General features: G+C 44.6%; 1 protein-coding gene across 3 annotated transcripts in view; it reads right to left on the bottom strand.

Moving 5' to 3' along the window:
• Positions 1 to 24,033, bottom strand: part of osp (myosin phosphatase Rho interacting protein outspread) — a 123,831-nt gene that overhangs the window by 60,360 nt on the left and 39,438 nt on the right. For all 3 annotated transcript variants that reach the window (XM_032437799.2, XM_002057546.4, XM_032437800.2), the window contains one exon: positions 21,952 to 22,032. In XM_032437799.2, the coding sequence (XP_032293690.1) occupies positions 21,952 to 22,032 (81 nt within the window). The remainder of the gene's footprint in view (positions 1 to 21,951; positions 22,033 to 24,033) is intronic.

Below are 24,033 nucleotides of genomic sequence, written 5' to 3'. Positions count from 1 at the left end.
CTGCAAGATTACATAAGCATGGCATCTGACTTGCAGGCGAAATTTGAGATAGTCTGTGATGGTTTGTTGGAGGTGGATCATGCCAGCGTTGATGAGGATCTTCAGACAAGTTTTGAGTCAACTATTAGGCAGCTACGGCTGTCCCTTCAACGCGAGCGCGGAAATCGAAGCAAGGTTCAGCAGATTCCGCATTGTTCCACCTTCAATTCAGCCGCAGCCGATGACTCGCGTTCTACCTTTGTTGTTCCAAACCACTCTCGATTGCCTCAACTTAAATTGCCGGAGTTTAGTGGAGGCTACACAGAATGGGCCGATTTCTCGAACCTGTTCACCACGGTCATTGACAAGGATCCGTATTTGACCAACATTGAAAAACTCCAGCATCTACGGTCATGCCTTAAAGGAACAGCGCTGGATACAATTCGCTCATTGGAAACTTCAAACGCAAATTATGCTGCCGCTTTAGAACTGCTTGATAAGCGTTTTAATAACAAGCGTCTTATTTTTCAGGCACACATCTCTGAAATTTTGGGTTTGAGAAAGGTGGACAAGGGCGCGACTGCACAGCTGCGCGAATTTTCAGATAAGCTCAACTCTCATCTACGTGCTTTAAAATCGATGGGCAGTGTGGAACAGATCGCCGGTTGCGTCATAGTACATACGTTGCTGCAAAAACTAGATAGCGTTACGCAGGCTAGCTGGGAGGATGATGCGCCGTTGGACGTCATACCATCATGCGAGCGGTTTACAACCTTCATAGAGAGGCGTTGCCAAAGGCTGGAAAATGCGGATCACGCTACGGCAATGTACACGCCTAGCTCCCAGGTGGGCCAGAACAACAGTAGTAGAAGAACGTTTGTAGTGACTAGGAATGGAACGAGTGCTTGTGTGTTTTGTGAAGTCGCAGGCCACTCTATTTATAAATGTTTGCAATTCGCAAATTTATCGCCCTTGCTGCGCCTTCACGAAGCCAAGCGGCTTGCGCTGTGCCTAAACTGCCTGCAAAGGGGACATCAGCTGAGAGTCTGCGGCTCCAGCGCTTGCAGAGTTTGTGGAAGCAAACATCATAGCTTGTTGCATCTTGGCAACACAAGCAGTCACATCGCTGCTTCTAGCCCAAACAATGCTCAAGATACCGAAACTTATTCGTCATCCCAAAACACCTTGGCGGCACTTTTATCTTCGCCTCTCACTACCGCCCAGCATCTCAAGCACGATGTGGTCCTGCTTGCCACTGCCGTCATCAACGTGAAAAATCGCGCTGGCTCCTTGGTGCCTTGCCGTGCGTTGCTCGACTCTGGGTCGCAGTTGCACATCATCACCTCTCGTCTTGCTCATCAGCTCCAGCTGCGCAAATTCAAGTCAACAGCAATCGTCTCTGGCATTGGTGATGCAGCATTTGCGTCCGATGGGTTTTCGGTCAACATCAATGTCAAATCTCGAGTGTCGGAGTACTCCACATGCATCCCGGCCTTGATTGCACCATCCATCACCGATAATCAGCCTGGCTTCACTCTTGACCCTGCATCATGGAACATTCCATCAAATATACAACTAGCTGATCCTGAATTCTTTAAATCTCAGCAAATCGACATGTTGATTGGAGCCAGTCTGTTCTTCGATCTGCTATGCGTCGGCCAGATTAAACTAGCTGCTGGACTGCCGATATTGCAAAAGACTCGCCTTGGTTGGGTGGCTACGGGAGGTGCCTCACATGCTGGAAAATCATCATTCATGGCCATGAGATCAATGGAGAATCCAGATCTGCTGGTTGACTCGCATCTGCAGCCTAATACACAGATTGATGAATTAATCCGTCGTTTTTGGGAATTGGAATGCTGCACCGACCCTGAGTCCTTACCAAACAAGGAGGAACGCGACTGTGAGGCACACTTTCAGGCCAATTTTAAACGTCTGTCGACTGGCGACTATTCAGTTCGTTTACCGCTACGTCTAGGCATGTATCCGCTGGGTGACTCCTATCAACAGGCGGTTCGTCGATTCCTGAACTTAGAAAGAAAACTAGACCGTAATCCACTATTGAAACCCCAGTATGCAGCATTTATCAAGGAGTATCTTGACTTGGGTCACATGTCACTTGTTACCTCAGCTGCACTGGGCCAATGCAAGTACTACCTGCCACATCACTGCGTGCTGAAGGAGGATAGCACTACAACCAAGCTAAGGGTCGTGTTTGATGGCTCAGCAGTTACTACCTCTGGACACTCGCTGAATGATGCACTGATGGCAGGTCCTACCATCCAACCGAAGCTGTTTTCGATACTGATGCGGTTTCGTACATTTGCAGTCGCCCTGACAGGCGATATATGCAAAATGTATCGATGCGTACGAGTCGAACCCGCAGACAGTTATTTTCAATGTATCTTGTGGCGTGAGTCTCAGCATCAGAAGATACAGATTTACAAATTAGACACCGTCACCTACGGCACAAAACCAGCATCGTTTCTCTCAGTGCGAGCTATGCACCAACTGGCCATGGATGAGCAGAAAACTTTCCCTATTGGCTCTGACATTGTTAAAAGAGATTTCTACGTGGATGACCTCATTTCTGGTGGTAGCTGTGTTCAAGAAGCAATTGAGATATTGAAACAAACATCTGGACTACTCGCCAAGGGGAACTTTAGGCTGCGCAAATGGTGTTCTAGCGACACATCTGTACTCCAAAACATACCGGAAGAGGATAGAGAAACGCTGCTTAAGTTTGACGATGGCAGTGACATCACGAAAACGTTAGGCCTCGTTTGGGATCCCGCTTCAGACTGTTTCCTTTTCTCCTTCTCTCCACTGAGGTTGCCCTCCAGACTGACAAAACGGTCAATACTCTCCGCAATTGCTCGCTTTTACGACCCCCTTGGTCTTGTTGGTCCCGTAATAACAAAATCGAAAATTTTTATGCAGGATCTCTGGAGAGAAAAGCTGGACTGGGATGAGAGCCTGCCCGTACACTTAAGCACAGCCTGGGTCAACTTCTGCGCTGATTTTGAGTATACTCAGCAATTCCAGTATCCCCGTCGAGCACTCTCATCAGACAGTACAGTGGAGATTCACGGATTTTGTGATGCCAGCCTAAGCGCTTATGGAGCATGCGTCTATACAGTCTCAAAGTGCAATGGCAACACCAGCGTGCGTCTCTTATGCTCCAAATCGCGTGTCGCGCCTGTGAAAACCATCACGGTACCAAAGCTGGAACTCTGCGGAGCTGCATTACTGGCTCAACTTCTCAGCGAAATATGCCAAATGAAAGTGTTCGACTGTCGGTATTACTGTTGGTCAGACTCTGCCGTGACTTTGGCTTGGATTCGCAATGATGCTTCGAAATTCAATGTTTTCGTTGCCAACCGAGTCGCAGCCATCCAAGAGCTCACCACTGGAATGGAATGGCATCATATTCCCACCGAATTAAACCCGGCGGATATAATTTCACGAGGAGCGCTGCCTAGTGAGCTCTTCCGGTCTCCATTATGGGCCCATGGTCCGAGTTTTCTCAGTAAGGGAAAGGAAGAGTGGCCTGCCTCCTGTGTACCTGTCGAATCCTTACCAGAACTTCGACACAAGGTACTCCTCGGAACTGCAGCGCAACCGGATCTCTCGATTGGTTGCAAGTTCATCAATTCGTTTTCCAAGCTGCAGCGGGTCTTTGCTTATGTTTACAAATTTGTAAATCGAATCCGAGGAGCTGAACTAACCGTTGACCACTTGCATCATGGCACACATTGGTTGCTGCGGTCAGTGCAAATGGCTACTCTCAGCGATGACTACAAGGCATTGAAGGAAGGAAGGCATGTCAAACCGTCTAGCTCAATGGCCTCTCTTGCACCATTCCTTGACGACTTCGGCCTACTTCGCATCGGTGGACGGCTGAAAAACTCGTCGTTGGACTTCTCAGCGCGACATCCGATTATATTGCCCCGTCAGCATCCTGTGACGCGAGCAATCATAGTTTACTTTCATAAACGAAACTTACACGCTGGACCTCGCGCTTTATTGTCTTCGATTCGGCTCCAGTACTGGCCCATTGGCGGTCGAAAAACAGTCTCCAGTATTGTTGCCAAATGCATAATCTGTTTTCGTGCCAAGCCACGATTGGCCGAGCATATAATGGCAGACCTACCAGCTGATCGTCTTAATACATCGTATCCCTTTATGGTCACTGGCGTTGATTACTGTGGACCATTTTACTACAAGAACGAAGTGCGCAACAGGCCACCAGTGAAATGCTATATCAGTCTGTTCATATGCTTCGCTACAAAGGCGGTGCACTTAGAGCTTGTAAAGGACTTGTCCACAACATCGTTTCTAAACGCCCTAAAACGTTTCATCCTGACTCGCTCTCGACCTTCAAGGATCTGGTCTGACAATGCGACAAACTTCGTAGGTGCCAAGAACGAACTAGCAGATCTGAACCGCCTGTTCCTGAGAGACGAGCATGTCAAGGCCGTTAACGAGTTTTGCCTAACCGAATCAATTGAATGGTTGTTCATCCCTCCTCGCTCTCCGCACTTTGGTGGACTATGGGAAGCCGCTGTGAAGACTGCTAAGCACCACTTTTATCGATCTGTTTGCTCTTCCATTTTGGATTTCGATTCGCTGCAGCATCCAGGTGATCTTGACGTCTTGACACCCGCACACTTCCTGGGTACAGCGCCATCTTCATCATACATTGAGCCCGATCTAAGGCAGCTTAACTTCAATCGGCTTAATTATTTTCAGCGCGTCACATATCTCCAACAAGTATTCTGGGCCCGTTGGCGCGAAGAGTATTTGACGCTTCTTCAACAGCGCTCCAAATGGCGCACTCCTCAGCCTGGACTCTCCATTAACGATGTTGTCCTTGTAAAGGATGAGAATCTACCGCCGCTGAAGTGGCCACTCGCCAGAGTGCAAGAGCTGATCTCTGGATCTGATGGGGTATCCAGAGTTGCTGTGCTTCAAACTGCGACTGGAGTCATACGTAGAGCTGTACGAAAGCTGTGTTTGCTGCCCAAACAGGATGATGTTGAAAGCCCTTGCCTTCCAACGGGGGGAGAATGTTTGGTCAAGTAACAGCAGAGATAACACCGACGGCTGCGGACATCATCCAACAGCAGAAAATAACAATCATAATTACAGCCTAAGAGCAAATAGTTTTTTTGCGCGCTCTTTGTAAGCTGCTGTCCACTCTCCTTCTGAATTGCTTTGCTTGCATTGCTGCCCTTCGCTCTAACCGGCGAGCGTCTTATTGGAGTTTCGTTTCGATTCGCTTTACATATTGTCTTAACCAGTCAGTCTTTCGTTTTGATCGCAACCTAGGCACAACTAATTCGAGTTGGCTGCCAAGCAACAATTTAAAACTTATAATTTCTAATAAGTGCCCTGCGCGGCAAATAAATCCATTTGAAAACTAATCTAAGTGTTTGAATTTCGCTGCACAAGCAGTTAGAATTAATTGGTTGCAAAAAAGCTTGCAACTACACATTTTGGTTTTGGTGACCCCGACGTGATTTTTCTTTCTTTCATTTTTTCTATTTTTTCTTGTACTTCGTTCTTGTCGTGTCAACGGACAGTTATCAGTTCGGGCAAAGCTGTGTGGTGAGCCGTTTGCTTGCGCATCTGCATACAGTTGGTTGTTATACATAAACGCCGTAGCAAATCCCCGCTAATCGTTGCGCGCTATAACCCGCTATACGCTATCTCGCTCGAACGAACACTTGCGCGATCAGACTTGTATTGTAGTTCGGCTGTGTGAACCTTGTTGTGCGCTACATTCATAATGTTTGATGAAGGTGCAAGTGCAAATGGAAATGATGAGGCGACATCAGCTAGTCAAGTGGCGGTTGGAACCCAGGCTGCTGTTTTTAAAATAAAGATCAAGAATTTAACTGATCGACTCAATAGATTGTCCTCGGAACTTGATCCCGCTCGACTTCGCGATGTTGATGACTACGAGCTGCAAGATTACATAAGCATGGCATCTGACTTGCAGGCGAAATTTGAGATAGTCTGTGATGGTTTGTTGGAGGTGGATCATGCCAGCGTTGATGAGGATCTTCAGACAAGTTTTGAGTCAACTATTAGGCAGCTACGGCTGTCCCTTCAACGCGAGCGCGGAAATCGAAGCAAGGTTCAGCAGATTCCGCATTGTTCCACCTTCAATTCAGCCGCAGCCGATGACTCGCGTTCTACCTTTGTTGTTCCAAACCACTCTCGATTGCCTCAACTTAAATTGCCGGAGTTTAGTGGAGGCTACACAGAATGGGCCGATTTCTCGAACCTGTTCACCACGGTCATTGACAAGGATCCGTATTTGACCAACATTGAAAAACTCCAGCATCTACGGTCATGCCTTAAAGGAACAGCGCTGGATACAATTCGCTCATTGGAAATTTCAAACGCAAATTATGCTGCCGCTTTAGAACTGCTTGATAAGCGTTTTAATAACAAGCGTCTTATTTTTCAGGCACACATCTCTGAAATTTTGGGTTTGAGAAAGGTGGACAAGGGCGCGACTGCACAGCTGCGCGAATTTTCAGATAAGCTCAACTCTCATCTACGTGCTTTAAAATCGATGGGCAGTGTGGAACAGATCGCCGGTTGCGTCATAGTACATACGTTGCTGCAAAAACTAGATAGCGTTACGCAGGCTAGCTGGGAGGATGATGCGCCGTTGGACGTCATACCATCATGCGAGCGGTTTACAACCTTCATAGAGAGGCGTTGCCAAAGGCTGGAAAATGCGGATCACGCTACGGCAATGTACACGCCTAGCTCCCAGGTGGGCCAGAACAACAGTAGTAGAAGAACGTTTGTAGTGACTAGGAATGGAACGAGTGCTTGTGTGTTTTGTGAAGTCGCAGGCCACTCTATTTATAAATGTTTGCAATTCGCAAATTTATCGCCCTTGCTGCGCCTTCACGAAGCCAAGCGGCTTGCGCTGTGCCTAAACTGCCTGCAAAGGGGACATCAGCTGAGAGTCTGCGGCTCCAGCGCTTGCAGAGTTTGTGGAAGCAAACATCATAGCTTGTTGCATCTTGGCAACACAAGCAGTCACATCGCTGCTTCTAGCCCAAACAATGCTCAAGATACCGAAACTTATTCGTCATCCCAAAACACCTTGGCGGCACTTTTATCTTCGCCTCTCACTACCGCCCAGCATCTCAAGCACGATGTGGTCCTGCTTGCCACTGCCGTCATCAACGTGAAAAATCGCGCTGGCTCCTTGGTGCCTTGCCGTGCGTTGCTCGACTCTGGGTCGCAGTTGCACATCATCACCTCTCGTCTTGCTCATCAGCTCCAGCTGCGCAAATTCAAGTCAACAGCAATCGTCTCTGGCATTGGTGATGCAGCATTTGCGTCCGATGGGTTTTCGGTCAACATCAATGTCAAATCTCGAGTGTCGGAGTACTCCACATGCATCCCGGCCTTGATTGCACCATCCATCACCGATAATCAGCCTGGCTTCACTCTTGACCCTGCATCATGGAACATTCCATCAAATATACAACTAGCTGATCCTGAATTCTTTAAATCTCAGCAAATCGACATGTTGATTGGAGCCAGTCTGTTCTTCGATCTGCTATGCGTCGGCCAGATTAAACTAGCTGCTGGACTGCCGATATTGCAAAAGACTCGCCTTGGTTGGGTGGCTACGGGAGGTGCCTCACATGCTGGAAAATCATCATTCATGGCCATGAGATCAATGGAGAATCCAGATCTGCTGGTTGACTCGCATCTGCAGCCTAATACACAGATTGATGAATTAATCCGTCGTTTTTGGGAATTGGAATGCTGCACCGACCCTGAGTCCTTACCAAACAAGGAGGAACGCGACTGTGAGGCACACTTTCAGGCCAATTTTAAACGTCTGTCGACTGGCGACTATTCAGTTCGTTTACCGCTACGTCTAGGCATGTATCCGCTGGGTGACTCCTATCAACAGGCGGTTCGTCGATTCCTGAACTTAGAAAGAAAACTAGACCGTAATCCACTATTGAAACCCCAGTATGCAGCATTTATCAAGGAGTATCTTGACTTGGGTCACATGTCACTTGTTACCTCAGCTGCACTGGGCCAATGCAAGTACTACCTGCCACATCACTGCGTGCTGAAGGAGGATAGCACTACAACCAAGCTAAGGGTCGTGTTTGATGGCTCAGCAGTTACTACCTCTGGACACTCGCTGAATGATGCACTGATGGCAGGTCCTACCATCCAACCGAAGCTGTTTTCGATACTGATGCGGTTTCGTACATTTGCAGTCGCCCTGACAGGCGATATATGCAAAATGTATCGATGCGTACGAGTCGAACCCGCAGACAGTTATTTTCAATGTATCTTGTGGCGTGAGTCTCAGCATCAGAAGATACAGATTTACAAATTAGACACCGTCACCTACGGCACAAAACCAGCATCGTTTCTCTCAGTGCGAGCTATGCACCAACTGGCCATGGATGAGCAGAAAACTTTCCCTATTGGCTCTGACATTGTTAAAAGAGATTTCTACGTGGATGACCTCATTTCTGGTGGTAGCTGTGTTCAAGAAGCAATTGAGATATTGAAACAAACATCTGGACTACTCGCCAAGGGGAACTTTAGGCTGCGCAAATGGTGTTCTAGCGACACATCTGTACTCCAAAACATACCGGAAGAGGATAGAGAAACGCTGCTTAAGTTTGACGATGGCAGTGACATCACGAAAACGTTAGGCCTCGTTTGGGATCCCGCTTCAGACTGTTTCCTTTTCTCCTTCTCTCCACTGAGGTTGCCCTCCAGACTGACAAAACGGTCAATACTCTCCGCAATTGCTCGCTTTTACGACCCCCTTGGTCTTGTTGGTCCCGTAATAACAAAATCGAAAATTTTTATGCAGGATCTCTGGAGAGAAAAGCTGGACTGGGATGAGAGCCTGCCCGTACACTTAAGCACAGCCTGGGTCAACTTCTGCGCTGATTTTGAGTATACTCAGCAATTCCAGTATCCCCGTCGAGCACTCTCATCAGACAGTACAGTGGAGATTCACGGATTTTGTGATGCCAGCCTAAGCGCTTATGGAGCATGCGTCTATACAGTCTCAAAGTGCAATGGCAACACCAGCGTGCGTCTCTTATGCTCCAAATCGCGTGTCGCGCCTGTGAAAACCATCACGGTACCAAAGCTGGAACTCTGCGGAGCTGCATTACTGGCTCAACTTCTCAGCGAAATATGCCAAATGAAAGTGTTCGACTGTCGGTATTACTGTTGGTCAGACTCTGCCGTGACTTTGGCTTGGATTCGCAATGATGCTTCGAAATTCAATGTTTTCGTTGCCAACCGAGTCGCAGCCATCCAAGAGCTCACCACTGGAATGGAATGGCATCATATTCCCACCGAATTAAACCCGGCGGATATAATTTCACGAGGAGCGCTGCCTAGTGAGCTCTTCCGGTCTCCATTATGGGCCCATGGTCCGAGTTTTCTCAGTAAGGGAAAGGAAGAGTGGCCTGCCTCCTGTGTACCTGTCGAATCCTTACCAGAACTTCGACACAAGGTACTCCTCGGAACTGCAGCGCAACCGGATCTCTCGATTGGTTGCAAGTTCATCAATTCGTTTTCCAAGCTGCAGCGGGTCTTTGCTTATGTTTACAAATTTGTAAATCGAATCCGAGGAGCTGAACTAACCGTTGACCACTTGCATCATGGCACACATTGGTTGCTGCGGTCAGTGCAAATGGCTACTCTCAGCGATGACTACAAGGCATTGAAGGAAGGAAGGCATGTCAAACCGTCTAGCTCAATGGCCTCTCTTGCACCATTCCTTGACGACTTCGGCCTACTTCGCATCGGTGGACGGCTGAAAAACTCGTCGTTGGACTTCTCAGCGCGACATCCGATTATATTGCCCCGTCAGCATCCTGTGACGCGAGCAATCATAGTTTACTTTCATAAACGAACTTACACGCTGGACCTCGCGCTTTATTGTCTTCGATTCGGCTCCAGTACTGGCCCATTGGCGGTCGAAAAACAGTCTCCAGTATTGTTGCCAAATGCATAATCTGTTTTCGTGCCAAGCCACGATTGGCCGAGCATATAATGGCAGACCTACCAGCTGATCGTCTTAATACATCGTATCCCTTTATGGTCACTGGCGTTGATTACTGTGGACCATTTTACTACAAGAACGAAGTGCGCAACAGGCCACCAGTGAAATGCTATATCAGTCTGTTCATATGCTTCGCTACAAAGGCGGTGCACTTAGAGCTTGTAAAGGACTTGTCCACAACATCGTTTCTAAACGCCCTAAAACGTTTCATCCTGACTCGCTCTCGACCTTCAAGGATCTGGTCTGACAATGCGACAAACTTCGTAGGTGCCAAGAACGAACTAGCAGATCTGAACCGCCTGTTCCTGAGAGACGAGCATGTCAAGGCCGTTAACGAGTTTTGCCTAACCGAATCAATTGAATGGTTGTTCATCCCTCCTCGCTCTCCGCACTTTGGTGGACTATGGGAAGCCGCTGTGAAGACTGCTAAGCACCACTTTTATCGATCTGTTTGCTCTTCCATTTTGGATTTCGATTCGCTGCAGCATCCAGGTGATCTTGACGTCTTGACACCCGCACACTTCCTGGGTACAGCGCCATCTTCATCATACATTGAGCCCGATCTAAGGCAGCTTAACTTCAATCGGCTTAATTATTTTCAGCGCGTCACATATCTCCAACAAGTATTCTGGGCCCGTTGGCGCGAAGAGTATTTGACGCTTCTTCAACAGCGCTCCAAATGGCGCACTCCTCAGCCTGGACTCTCCATTAACGATGTTGTCCTTGTAAAGGATGAGAATCTACCGCCGCTGAAGTGGCCACTCGCCAGAGTGCAAGAGCTGATCTCTGGATCTGATGGGGTATCCAGAGTTGCTGTGCTTCAAACTGCGACTGGAGTCATACGTAGAGCTGTACGAAAGCTGTGTTTGCTGCCCAAACAGGATGATGTTGAAAGCCCTTGCCTTCCAACGGGGGGAGAATGTTTGGTCAAGTAACAGCAGAGATAACACCGACGGCTGCGGACATCATCCAACAGCAGAAAATAACAATCATAATTACAGCCTAAGAGCAAATAGTTTTTTTGCGCGCTCTTTGTAAGCTGCTGTCCACTCTCCTTCTGAATTGCTTTGCTTGCATTGCTGCCCTTCGCTCTAACCGGCGAGCGTCTGATTGGAGTTTCGTTTCGATTCGCTTTACATATTGTTATAAGCTGTCAGTCTTTCGTTTTGATCGCAACCTAGGCACAACTAATTCGAGTTGGCTGCCAAGCAACAATTTAAAACTTATAAATTCTAATAAGTGCCCTGCGCGGCAAATAAATCCATTTGAAAACTAATCTAAGTGTTTGAATTTCGCTGCACAAGCAGTTAGAATTAATTGGTTGCAAAAAAGCTTGCAACTACACAAAATGTATAGTTGCAAGCTTTTTTGCAACCAATTAATTCTAACTGCTTGTGCAGCGAAATTCAAACACTTAGATTAGTTTTCAAATGGATTTATTTGCCGCGCAGGGCACTTATTAGAATTTATAAGTTTTAAATTGTTGCTTGGCAGCCAACTCGAATTAGTTGTGCCTAGGTTGCGATCAAAACGAAAGACTGACAGCTTATAACAATATGTAAAGCGAATCGAAACGAAACTCCAATCAGACGCTCGCCGGTTAGAGCGAAGGGCAGCAATGCAAGCAAAGCAATTCAGAAGGAGAGTGGACAGCAGCTTACAAAGAGCGCGCAAAAAAACTATTTGCTCTTAGGCTGTAATTATGATTGTTATTTTCTGCTGTTGGATGATGTCCGCAGCCGTCGGTGTTATCTCTGCTGTTACTTGACCAAACATTCTCCCCCCGTTGGAAGGCAAGGGCTTTCAACATCATCCTGTTTGGGCAGCAAACACAGCTTTCGTACAGCTCTACGTATGACTCCAGTCGCAGTTTGAAGCACAGCAACTCTGGATACCCCATCAGATCCAGAGATCAGCTCTTGCACTCTGGCGAGTGGCCACTTCAGCGGCGGTAGATTCTCATCCTTTACAAGGACAACATCGTTAATGGAGAGTCCAGGCTGAGGAGTGCGCCATTTGGAGCGCTGTTGAAGAAGCGTCAAATACTCTTCGCGCCAACGGGCCCAGAATACTTGTTGGAGATATGTGACGCGCTGAAAATAATTAAGCCGATTGAAGTTAAGCTGCCTTAGATCGGGCTCAATGTATGATGAAGATGGCGCTGTACCCAGGAAGTGTGCGGGTGTCAAGACGTCAAGATCACCTGGATGCTGCAGCGAATCGAAATCCAAAATGGAAGAGCAAACAGATCGATAAAAGTGGTGCTTAGCAGTCTTCACAGCGGCTTCCCATAGTCCACCAAAGTGCGGAGAGCGAGGAGGGATGAACAACCATTCAATTGATTCGGTTAGGCAAAACTCGTTAACGGCCTTGACATGCTCGTCTCTCAGGAACAGGCGGTTCAGATCTGCTAGTTCGTTCTTGGCACCTACGAAGTTTGTCGCATTGTCAGACCAGATCCTTGAAGGTCGAGAGCGAGTCAGGATGAAACGTTTTAGGGCGTTTAGAAACGATGTTGTGGACAAGTCCTTTACAAGCTCTAAGTGCACCGCCTTTGTAGCGAAGCATATGAACAGACTGATATAGCATTTCACTGGTGGCCTGTTGCGCACTTCGTTCTTGTAGTAAAATGGTCCACAGTAATCAACGCCAGTGACCATAAAGGGATACGATGTATTAAGACGATCAGCTGGTAGGTCTGCCATTATATGCTCGGCCAATCGTGGCTTGGCACGAAAACAGATTATGCATTTGGCAACAATACTGGAGACTGTTTTTCGACCGCCAATGGGCCAGTACTGGAGCCGAATCGAAGACAATAAAGCGCGAGGTCCAGCGTGTAAGTTTCGTTTATGAAAGTAAACTATGATTGCTCGCGTCACAGGATGCTGACGGGGCAATATAATCGGATGTCGCGCTGAGAAGTCCAACGACGAGTTTTTCAGCCGTCCACCGATGCGAAGTAGGCCGAAGTCGTCAAGGAATGGCGCAAGAGAGGCCATTGAGCTAGACGGTTTGACATGCCTTCCTTCCTTCAATGCCTTGTAGTCATCGCTGAGAGTAGCCATTTGCACTGACCGCAGCAACCAATGTGTGCCATGATGCAAGTGGTCAACGGTTAGTTCAGCTCCTCGGATTCGATTTACAAATTTGTAAACATAAGCAAAGACCCGCTGCAGCTTGGAAAACGAATTGATGAACTTGCAACCAATCGAGAGATCCGGTTGCGCTGCAGTTCCGAGGAGTACCTTGTGTCGAAGTTCTGGTAAGGATTCGACAGGTACACAGGAGGCAGGCCACTCTTCCTTTCCCTTACTGAGAAAACTCGGACCATGGGCCCATAATGGAGACCGGAAGAGCTCACTAGGCAGCGCTCCTCGTGAAATTATATCCGCCGGGTTTAATTCGGTGGGAATATGATGCCATTCCATTCCAGTGGTGAGCTCTTGGATGGCTGCGACTCGGTTGGCAACGAAAACATTGAATTTCGAAGCATCATTGCGAATCCAAGCCAAAGTCACGGCAGAGTCTGACCAACAGTAATACCGACAGTCGAACACTTTCATTTGGCATATTTCGCTGAGAAGTTGAGCCAGTAATGCAGCTCCGCAGAGTTCCAGCTTTGGTACCGTGATGGTTTTCACAGGCGCGACACGCGATTTGGAGCATAAGAGACGCACGCTGGTGTTGCCATTGCACTTTGAGACTGTATAGACGCATGCTCCATAAGCGCTTAGGCTGGCATCACAAAATCCGTGAATCTCCACTGTACTGTCTGATGAGAGTGCTCGACGGGGATACTGGAATTGCTGAGTATACTCAAAATCAGCGCAGAAGTTGACCCAGGCTGTGCTTAAGTGTACGGGCAGGCTCTCATCCCAGTCCAGCTTTTCTCTCCAGAGATCCTGCATAAAAATTTTCGATTTTGTTATTACGGGACCAACAAGACCAAGGGGGTCGTAAAAGCGAGCAATTGCGGAGAGTATTGACCGTTTTGTCAGTCTGGAGGGCAACCTCAGTGGAGAGAAGGAGAAAAGGAAACAGTCTGAAGCGGGATCCCAAACGAGGCCTAACGTTTTCGTGATGTCACTGCCATCGTCAAACTTAAGCAGCGTTTCTCTATCCTCTTCCGGTATGTTTTGGAGTACAGATGTGTCGCTAGAACACCATTTGCGCAGCCTAAAGTTCCCCTTGGCGAGTAGTCCAGATGTTTGTTTCAATATCTCAATTGCTTCTTGAACACAGCTACCACCAGAAATGAGGTCATCCACGTAGAAATCTCTTTTAACAATGTCAGAGCCAATAGGGAAAGTTTTCTGCTCATCCATGGCCAGTTGGTGCATAGCTCGCACTGAGAGAAACGATGCTGGTTTTGTGCCGTAGGTGACGGTGTCTAATTTGTAAATCTGTATCTTCTGATGCTGAGACTCACGCCACAAGATACATTGAAAATAACTGTCTGCGGGTTCGACTCGTACGCATCGATACATTTTGCATATATCGCCTGTCAGGGCGACTGCAAATGTACGAAACCGCATCAGTATCGAAAACAGCTTCGGTTGGATGGTAGGACCTGCCATCAGTGCATCATTCAGCGAGTGTCCAGAGGTAGTAACTGCTGAGCCATCAAACACGACCCTTAGCTTGGTTGTAGTGCTATCCTCCTTCAGCACGCAGTGATGTGGCAGGTAGTACTTGCATTGGCCCAGTGCAGCTGAGGTAACAAGTGACATGTGACCCAAGTCAAGATACTCCTTGATAAATGCTGCATACTGGGGTTTCAATAGTGGATTACGGTCTAGTTTTCTTTCTAAGTTCAGGAATCGACGAACCGCCTGTTGATAGGAGTCACCCAGCGGATACATGCCTAGACGTAGCGGTAAACGAACTGAATAGTCGCCAGTCGACAGACGTTTAAAATTGGCCTGAAAGTGTGCCTCACAGTCGCGTTCCTCCTTGTTTGGTAAGGACTCAGGGTCGGTGCAGCCTTCCAATTCCCAAAAACGACGGATTAATTCATCAATCTGTGTATTAGGCTGCAGATGCGAGTCAACCAGCAGATCTGGATTCTCCATTGATCTCATGGCCATGAATGATGATTTTCCAGCATGTGAGGCACCTCCCGTAGCCACCCAACCAAGGCGAGTCTTTTGCAATATCGGCAGTCCAGCAGCTAGTTTAATCTGGCCGACGCATAGCAGATCGAAGAACAGACTGGCTCCAATCAACATGTCGATTTGCTGAGATTTAAAGAATTCAGGATCAGCTAGTTGTATATTTGATGGAATGTTCCATGATGCAGGGTCAAGAGTGAAGCCAGGCTGATTATCGGTGATGGATGGTGCAATCAAGGCCGGGATGCATGTGGAGTACTCCGACACTCGAGATTTGACATTGATGTTGACCGAAAACCCATCGGACGCAAATGCTGCATCACCAATGCCAGAGACGATTGCTGTTGACTTGAATTTGCGCAGCTGGAGCTGATGAGCAAGACGAGAGGTGATGATGTGCAACTGCGACCCAGAGTCGAGCAACGCACGGCAAGGCACCAAGGAGCCAGCGCGATTTTTCACGTTGATGACGGCAGTGGCAAGCAGGACCACATCGTGCTTGAGATGCTGGGCGGTAGTGAGAGGCGAAGATAAAAGTGCCGCCAAGGTGTTTTGGGATGACGAATAAGTTTCGGTATCTTGAGCATTGTTTGGGCTAGAAGCAGCGATGTGACTGCTTGTGTTGCCAAGATGCAACAAGCTATGATGTTTGCTTCCACAAACTCTGCAAGCGCTGGAGCCGCAGACTCTCAGCTGATGTCCCCTTTGCAGGCAGTTTAGGCACAGCGCAAGCCGCTTGGCTTCGTGAAGGCGCAGCAAGGGCGATAAATTTGCGAATTGCAAACATTTATAAATAGAGTGGCCTGCGACTTCACAAAACACACAAGCACTCGTTCCATTCCTAGTCACTACAAACGTTCTTCTACTACTGTTGTTCTGGCCCACCTGGGAGCTAGGCGTGTACATTGCCGTAGCGTGATCCGCATTTTCCAGCCTTTGGCAACGCCTCTCTATGAAGGTTGTAAACCGCTCGCATGATGGTATGACGTCCAACGGCGCATCATCCTCCCAGCTAGCCTGCGTAACGCTATCTAGTTTTTGCAGCAACGTATGTACTATGACGCAACCGGCGATCTGTTCCACACTGCCCATCGATTTTAAAGCACGTAGATGAGAGTTGAGCTTATCTGAAAATTCGCGCAGCTGTGCAGTCGCGCCCTTGTCCACCTTTCTCAAACCCAAAATTTCAGAGATGTGTGCCTGAAAAATAAGACGCTTGTTATTAAAACGCTTATCAAGCAGTTCTAAAGCGGCAGCATAATTTGCGTTTGAAATTTCCAATGAGCGAATTGTATCCAGCGCTGTTCCTTTAAGGCATGACCGTAGATGCTGGAGTTTTTCAATGTTGGTCAAATACGGATCCTTGTCAATGACCGTGGTGAACAGGTTCGAGAAATCGGCCCATTCTGTGTAGCCTCCACTAAACTCCGGCAATTTAAGTTGAGGCAATCGAGAGTGGTTTGGAACAACAAAGGTAGAACGCGAGTCATCGGCTGCGGCTGAATTGAAGGTGGAACAATGCGGAATCTGCTGAACCTTGCTTCGATTTCCGCGCTCGCGTTGAAGGGACAGCCGTAGCTGCCTAATAGTTGACTCAAAACTTGTCTGAAGATCCTCATCAACGCTGGCATGATCCACCTCCAACAAACCATCACAGACTATCTCAAATTTCGCCTGCAAGTCAGATGCCATGCTTATGTAATCTTGCAGCTCGTAGTCATCAACATCGCGAAGTCGAGCGGGATCAAGTTCCGAGGACAATCTATTGAGTCGATCAGTTAAATTCTTGATCTTTATTTTAAAAACAGCAGCCTGGGTTCCAACCGCCACTTGACTAGCTGATGTCGCCTCATCATTTCCATTTGCACTTGCACCTTCATCAAACATTATGAATGTAGCGCACAACAAGGTTCACACAGCCGAACTACAATACAAGTCTGATCGCGCAAGTGTTCGTTCGAGCGAGATAGCGTATAGCGGGTTATAGCGCGCAACGATTAGCGGGGATTTGCTACGGCGTTTATGTATAACAACCAACTGTATGCAGATGCGCAAGCAAACGGCTCACCACACAGCTTTGCCCGAACTGATAACTGTCCGTTGACACGACAAGAACGAAGTACAAGAAAAAATAGAAAAAATGAAAGAAAGAAATAATCACGTCGGGGTCACCAAAATGTGTAGTTGCAAGCTTTTTTGCAACCAATTAATTCTAACTGCTTGTGCAGCGAAATTCAAACACTTAGATTAGTTTTCAAATGGATTTATTTGCCGCGCAGGGCACTTATTAGAATTTATAAGTTTTAAATTGTTGCTTGGCAGCCAACTCGAATTAGTTGTGCCTAGGTTGCGATCAAAACGAAAGACTGACAGCTTATAACAATATGTAAAGCGAATCGAAACGAAACTCCAATCAGACGCTCGCCGGTTAGAGCGAAGGGCAGCAATGCAAGCAAAGCAATTCAGAAGGAGAGTGGACAGCAGCTTACAAAGAGCGCGCAAAAAAAACTATTTGCTCTTAGGCTGTAATTATGATTGTTATTTTCTGCTGTTGGATGATGTCCGCAGCCGTCGGTGTTATCTCTGCTGTTACTTGACCAAACAGATATTAAGATTGTTGTATATTAATCGTATGATTCCGTCATTTCTTTAAAAACAATTTGATTCCACAAGCACACTCGATTTTATTATACTCTTCAAATGTTCCCAAATTCAGTGATCGCTCTCAAATTCTTGCAATTTTACAATTTAGTTGTAGAAATTTAATTTAATTTAATTTCTCATTCATTTTCTCTAACGCTATGGGAAACGCATACTTCAATAGCTTCTGTGTTTGTTGTCAAATAGTTCAAATGTGAGTATATATCAAAAGTCTCTCGCTTATGCTCATTAGATATGCATTAATTGCATTTCCTATGTTCCACCTACACCATAAGTCACTTCGTTCCGTTCCGTTCCACTTGGTTCGCCCACATGCAGTCTGCGGTCTGAAGTCTGGCCAAACGTGAAATTTCATTGTACCTTCCCGCGCTCCCGTTTCCGTTAACGACTCGGTGCAACTGTTATTTGCCACAAATGAACTTGTTTACGTTATTTGGAGATTCAAAACGTGTTTCAGTTGTAATATTCACCTATAAAAGCAACAAATATTCATTCTCTATCTAGCTGTATCCAGCTCTGACGTGTAATTAGTTTTTCTAATCACTTAACAGGAAATTAAGACAACTCACTGTGGGCGTATCGTGAAATAGCCGAAATGACTGTTAAGCTTTTTATAGTGAATTCTGGCATGGAGCAGAGTATAAACTGAACCGCATCAAATCGCCAGAGCGAAGGCAGCAATCATGACGAGGACAACAGCAATCACGACGACAACAACAACAACAACAAAAATATAATACGCAACATTTTGTGTAATCTTCATAACGCAGACCATTTCCTTAATAAAGGTAAGTCATTCAGTTAGATAGACGGTAGAAAGACGCGCCACTAATGCGTGCATAATTTTTAATAAATATTTCAAGTTCTTATAAATGACTGCAGGTCAGACTGGTGCCTGGGGCTAGTCACTTCCTGGTTTAATTAAAAAGACATACGCGAATCTGGACTCGCAAACTTGTCAATCAACAACATTTCTGGAGAGTAGCCAAGATGATTGTGACTATCATCTACTGCATTACTCGGATTTGCGACCGACCGCAGTCGCTGGCCAATTGCCTAGCAAACACTTCCGTTTCGCCGGCCAGGGTCGTTGAACTTGTTCAGGAGCTAAAATTGGTTTGTTTATCCTTCACGGCAGGCCCGTTCCAGTCTCGCCCGAACCCGTCTGCATAATGGCTTATCGGCTGCTGCTCAGTCAGCGCTTATATTGCCCACGTGTTGTGTCTCCGGTCGTCCGTCCTCAAGACTGTCTTTCCGTTCTGGGTTGCTCGGCAGGTTTTCTTTGCCGCCGTCTCAAATGAAAATTGTGCACTTTGTATGCAGAAAACTTGGTGCGCCGATAAAAATCTACATAATTTTTAGCTGTACGTTTTATAGTCGTTTCCTAGCGAGCTAATAAATGCGGCACAGAGTGGGAAAGAAGAAGCTAGTCGCCCTAACCTGTTAGCACCAGGTGATGCAATGGGTGTCCTGAAGGGCCATGCTTTCTGGTTTCAATGCATTCCAAATTGTAATCATTGTCAAGTGAATTGATAAATTATCTGCACCAAATTACACAATTTAAGTTATCAATGGAAATTATGCATACAAAATTTGTAGTTTACCACATCTTCATATATTTTATTGCTAGTCAGACTTTTTTCAGTAGGCTTCAATTTGAATGAATGCATTGGCATTGTAGATAAAAAAATCGTTCCAAAGTTATTTAAGAACGTAAATTGCACACAAGAAATCGTATACTATTATTTTTGAGCCATTTAAGAGAGTCGATAAGAAGTATTTTGTAATGACACAAAATAAAATCACTTGTTTATCAATATCAAAAAAATCTGTGACAATAATTTTCTTTTCAAGATGGTTGGATTTAGCGAAGTTTTCATAAAGGCACTTTATTAATAAGTAGTTTGAAGCCGGAAATTAACCCAACAAATATTTGACATCCATTTCCATTCAGTCAGGCAAACAATGTAATATACAGAGCTAATATATGCAAAATATATGTACACTCTGTCTTAAGACAACAAATAAATTCAGTTAGAAATAATTAAAATTAACAGGAATAGAAATTTGTCTGTAAAAACTACTAATATTTTTGACCTTAGTTACTAATTTGATATATCTAACCGGGAGATCGAGCAAGTGTACTCTTTTATGTCTTCTTACTGTTGGACTATTATTTATTTTTTCAAGACTATGTTAGGAATAATGTATATTTTACAATGAATATACAATGAAATATTTTTGAGTATATATATTATCAATATTAATATTAATCTTAGTTAATATTAATATTTTACCACCAAAAAGAAAGCCCTGGATAAGTTTGTAGCTCCTGGCATTTGCAAAAAGCTCAGAATTGAGGTGCGGCCACTTTGACTGAATAAATATAATTCAAAAAGGGGCATGGGCTTATACAAAATGGCTGCACCTAAAGCACTGAACTGTGAAATGCAGTAATTGCTTAACTGCACACAGCAAATTCTGCCTCAAAGGGCTTGGCAAATAGATCAAATTATATTTACAGGCTCTTTCGATATTTAATACCAGGTCAGATGCCAATCGGTTGTTGAGTCCTCCCCAGATAAACATCTATAGATAAACCTGCTTGTCCTGACTGACCTATTGGAGTACAAGCCCTAGGAGCTAGAGCTGCCCGCTTAGACAGGGTTTGGTAAAATTCCCCCCGCAACTATCGGAAAAATTGTGAAAATCGTTAGCATACAATTTTTTTGATTTACTATTCGATTGATCTTAAGCTAATTTTCGAAGATCTTTCTACATTTCTTGATACATTTTTCGACTCAAACTTTTGGATTGAGTTTGAACACATATACAAAAGGTAAAGCACAAAACTTAACACGGAGAAGGCCAGGGAATAGACCGGTAGTACTATTGTGAATTGGGGATAGAGATTCCTATTCATCGGTTGTCTATTTAACTTAGCTTTTATTAGTAATCCCTAACATGTCCGGTAAATTATTAGCAATTATTTTGGCTGACTCCGAAATGAAAATTTTGCTCCTCTTAAAACTTCTTGCTTGGTTGGGTGATTTGATTTCTCTGCATTAGTCCATCGCACTCAAACATATATATATATAGAGAAAAAGAGGCTGATGGAGGGAGGAGAGAGAAAGAGGCATGCATACATCCGGTTGATACTCTTGATGTGGATCCACGCAGAAATTGTTAATTAAATACCTGTCCAACCATTAAAAACATACGTAAATTTATGTTGTTAAGAAGGAAGTGCGCAATGCGCATGAGTACACTTTTATTATTATCATTGCCGTCGCCGTCGCTGTCACCGTAGACGTTAACGTCGCATAAGCTCCAGTGGACACTTGTCCATTTCTAGAAAGCCCCCAATGATGCTTCCCTCAGCTGGTAACCGCTGGTTTTCAGGCATTTGCATACAAGTATTTCGCGGACGATGGCGGATTTAACGATACGCTGACTGCCGTCACGTCGCTACGTCATTCGCTAATTGGTCGAGATACGAATCGACGAGAGAGGAAAAGGCGTTGCCTGGTCCACACCAGCCACAGCTGCTGTAATCGTACCGGGTACGGGTGCCAGTGCCTGGGATGTACTGTTCTTATGACGGCCAGTGGCACTTTCTTCAGTCGACCAGGCCGGACTGCCAAATATTTGCTCAAGTGTTTTAGTTCAAAGCTAACCCTTTCATTGACAATAAATCAAGCGTATTGGGTATATTTACGCGTACTAGTTACGTATCCATTTCAATCGCGCAATGTTTAATAGACTTCTCAAATACATTTTTATATTGATCACAGAAACAACGACACACCTAAGATTAAACACATTTCATACATACATTTCATACTTAGACTGATTTTGAAATACTTTTTTTTGACGGACTGTTTGATAATTCGGTCAGAATACTTTCAAAATTCGTAAACATAAATTTATTTTTTCAAGCCAATTCTTTCTTTAGAGTTATTTTGTTTAGTAACCTACTCGATAACAGCTAAATTCGGTAATATAAGAACTTTTATCGGACCGTCTGTAAGAAATTCATGTCCAATGCTTTATCAACATGTATTCTTAATCACTTGATTAATTATTCTATTGAAAACTCACCTTTGTCCGATACAATGGATTTGAAAAGTCCCAATCCGGCGCAACAAATAAATAGCCACATTTGGAGACTTTACGCGATGCCTGAAGAGGAAAATAAATTACCATTAATTATGAAATACAATAAGTGTGAGCTAAAGAACAGCCAATTTTGTATATAGAATAGGAAAATCAAAATGTTTTAAATGATAAGCGAAAAGTGATAAGCACACATAAAAATATTTCGAAATTTGTGTTGTGTCCAACAACTAACAATGCTTAAGAACTCAACAAGAGTGTATATAACAGTAACAATAAGATCTGTTTTGATAAATTTGGATTCCTACATTACATGTGATTTTTTTTCAGATATAGAAGCCTTAGCACACATGACTAATACTTACGGCATGCGGCAAATTAACTATCTCTGAAGTATTTGCTACTTTTTAGGGCCATGCAAATACTATAAATTATACACATGCTCAAAGTATTGCCGACAAATACATGCAATGTCTTATAACTCGCCGCCTTTAGTTCCGCCGGGCCATAGCAAAAAGGGGACAAAATTTGGAGGCTAAGCTTGCACCTCTCGGCCATTTACACGTGCCGCCCGATAAAAACTACGCGACAATTGGTTTGCCCCGAGTACATTTCTTCATTGATCACTTGTCGCGCCAGTCAAAGGCAAATGTTTAAGGTTACGTAAATAGACTCGATAAGACTGCACAGTTGGAGAAGGGTGCAGTAAATACTCAGATTGGTTTGGTGTTAATAGATAGAATTAGTCGAAGACTGCTTAAGGAGAAATAATTCAATGTCTTGTCGTCAATTTGAAAGAAAACTTTCTGAGATATTCATTTTAATGTTTGATTGTGGCCTTAGGTATGCAAATTTAGAGCTGAAACGAACATTATGAGGACAGACCCGCTCGCTTGACATTTCGTTCTCTATTTTTTTATAGAGTAGCGTCAGTCGCCAATATATTTATACCTTTGAGAGTTAACGTAACAAAAAGTAAAGAACGGAACTCCAACTCCATAAAAAAAATGTTTTTATCAGCAGAAACGCTTTTTTTAATTACATGCATTTATCTATAGAAGGATATGTCCTTGTATATCCTCTCGACTAGAAAAGTCGTGTTCTAATGATAAATAGTATATTATTATTATTATTTCTGCAATAATAATAATGCAAATTATAAAATCTTCTTCAGCCCAATAATCAATAAGACTTTGACGGCTAATTAGCTAAGAACAAGTTAGCGCACAGTCGGTTACACCCGTCAGAGACGTTAACAATTGTTTCAGAATTTCCCTAGTGCCAGAAAATTATCTTTAAAAAATAACCCACTTTATATTCCTAAAAAAAGGTTATATATAAAATTCTCTGAGTTGTGTGTTGTTTAAAACACAATATGAAGAGCAGCTTTTGTTTAACAATACAAATTTTATTTTGAATGTCACTTTTTATTGATTTATTGTGCTCTTTGTTTTTTGATATTGAATGATTCCCTCCTACTTCACATGGAACATACAAATTGTTCTGATTATTATTTTAATTGCTATTGTTTTCATAAAAATTGTGTCACATTTCTAGATTGGGCTTCCATTAGTAATTTTATTTTACATATGCTTTTGTGTCTCTTGTCAGACTGACAAATATTGAGAGTTCTTGCTCTATACAAACATTAACCCCATTTTGCCAACTTGCAGATAGAGTCAGAGATACGTCAAGTTCTGAGTCTTCAGGTTTAAAAGCGATGAAAACAGCCAGATGGTTTTCGAGTTGTGTATTGTATTGTATGGTGTTTTTTAATGTGGGCAAATAGGAACTAGGTAAAGGAAAATCCAAGTCTACAGTTGCAACTTGATATTATTAGAAGCGTAATTTAAGCAAGTACTTAACAATGCACATGGGATTATACAAATGTTCATAATACAAAAAAGCTTTATATAAACAATCGCAACAATAAGTAAAGTTAATTTCTGAATGCAAATAAAAAGATGATTGATTGCTAACAACCCTGTAGGGCCGTCATGCAAACAAACTGCTGCATGTCATATACTACTCAAGTGCCAGCTAATAGAAGACATAAAGAACACCAAC

Source organism: Drosophila virilis, chromosome 4 (genome assembly GCF_030788295.1).
Source record: "Drosophila virilis strain 15010-1051.87 chromosome 4, Dvir_AGI_RSII-ME, whole genome shotgun sequence".
Lineage (NCBI taxonomy): Eukaryota > Metazoa > Arthropoda > Insecta > Diptera > Drosophilidae > Drosophila > Drosophila virilis.
This window is presented reverse-complemented; position numbering and strand designations above follow the sequence as displayed.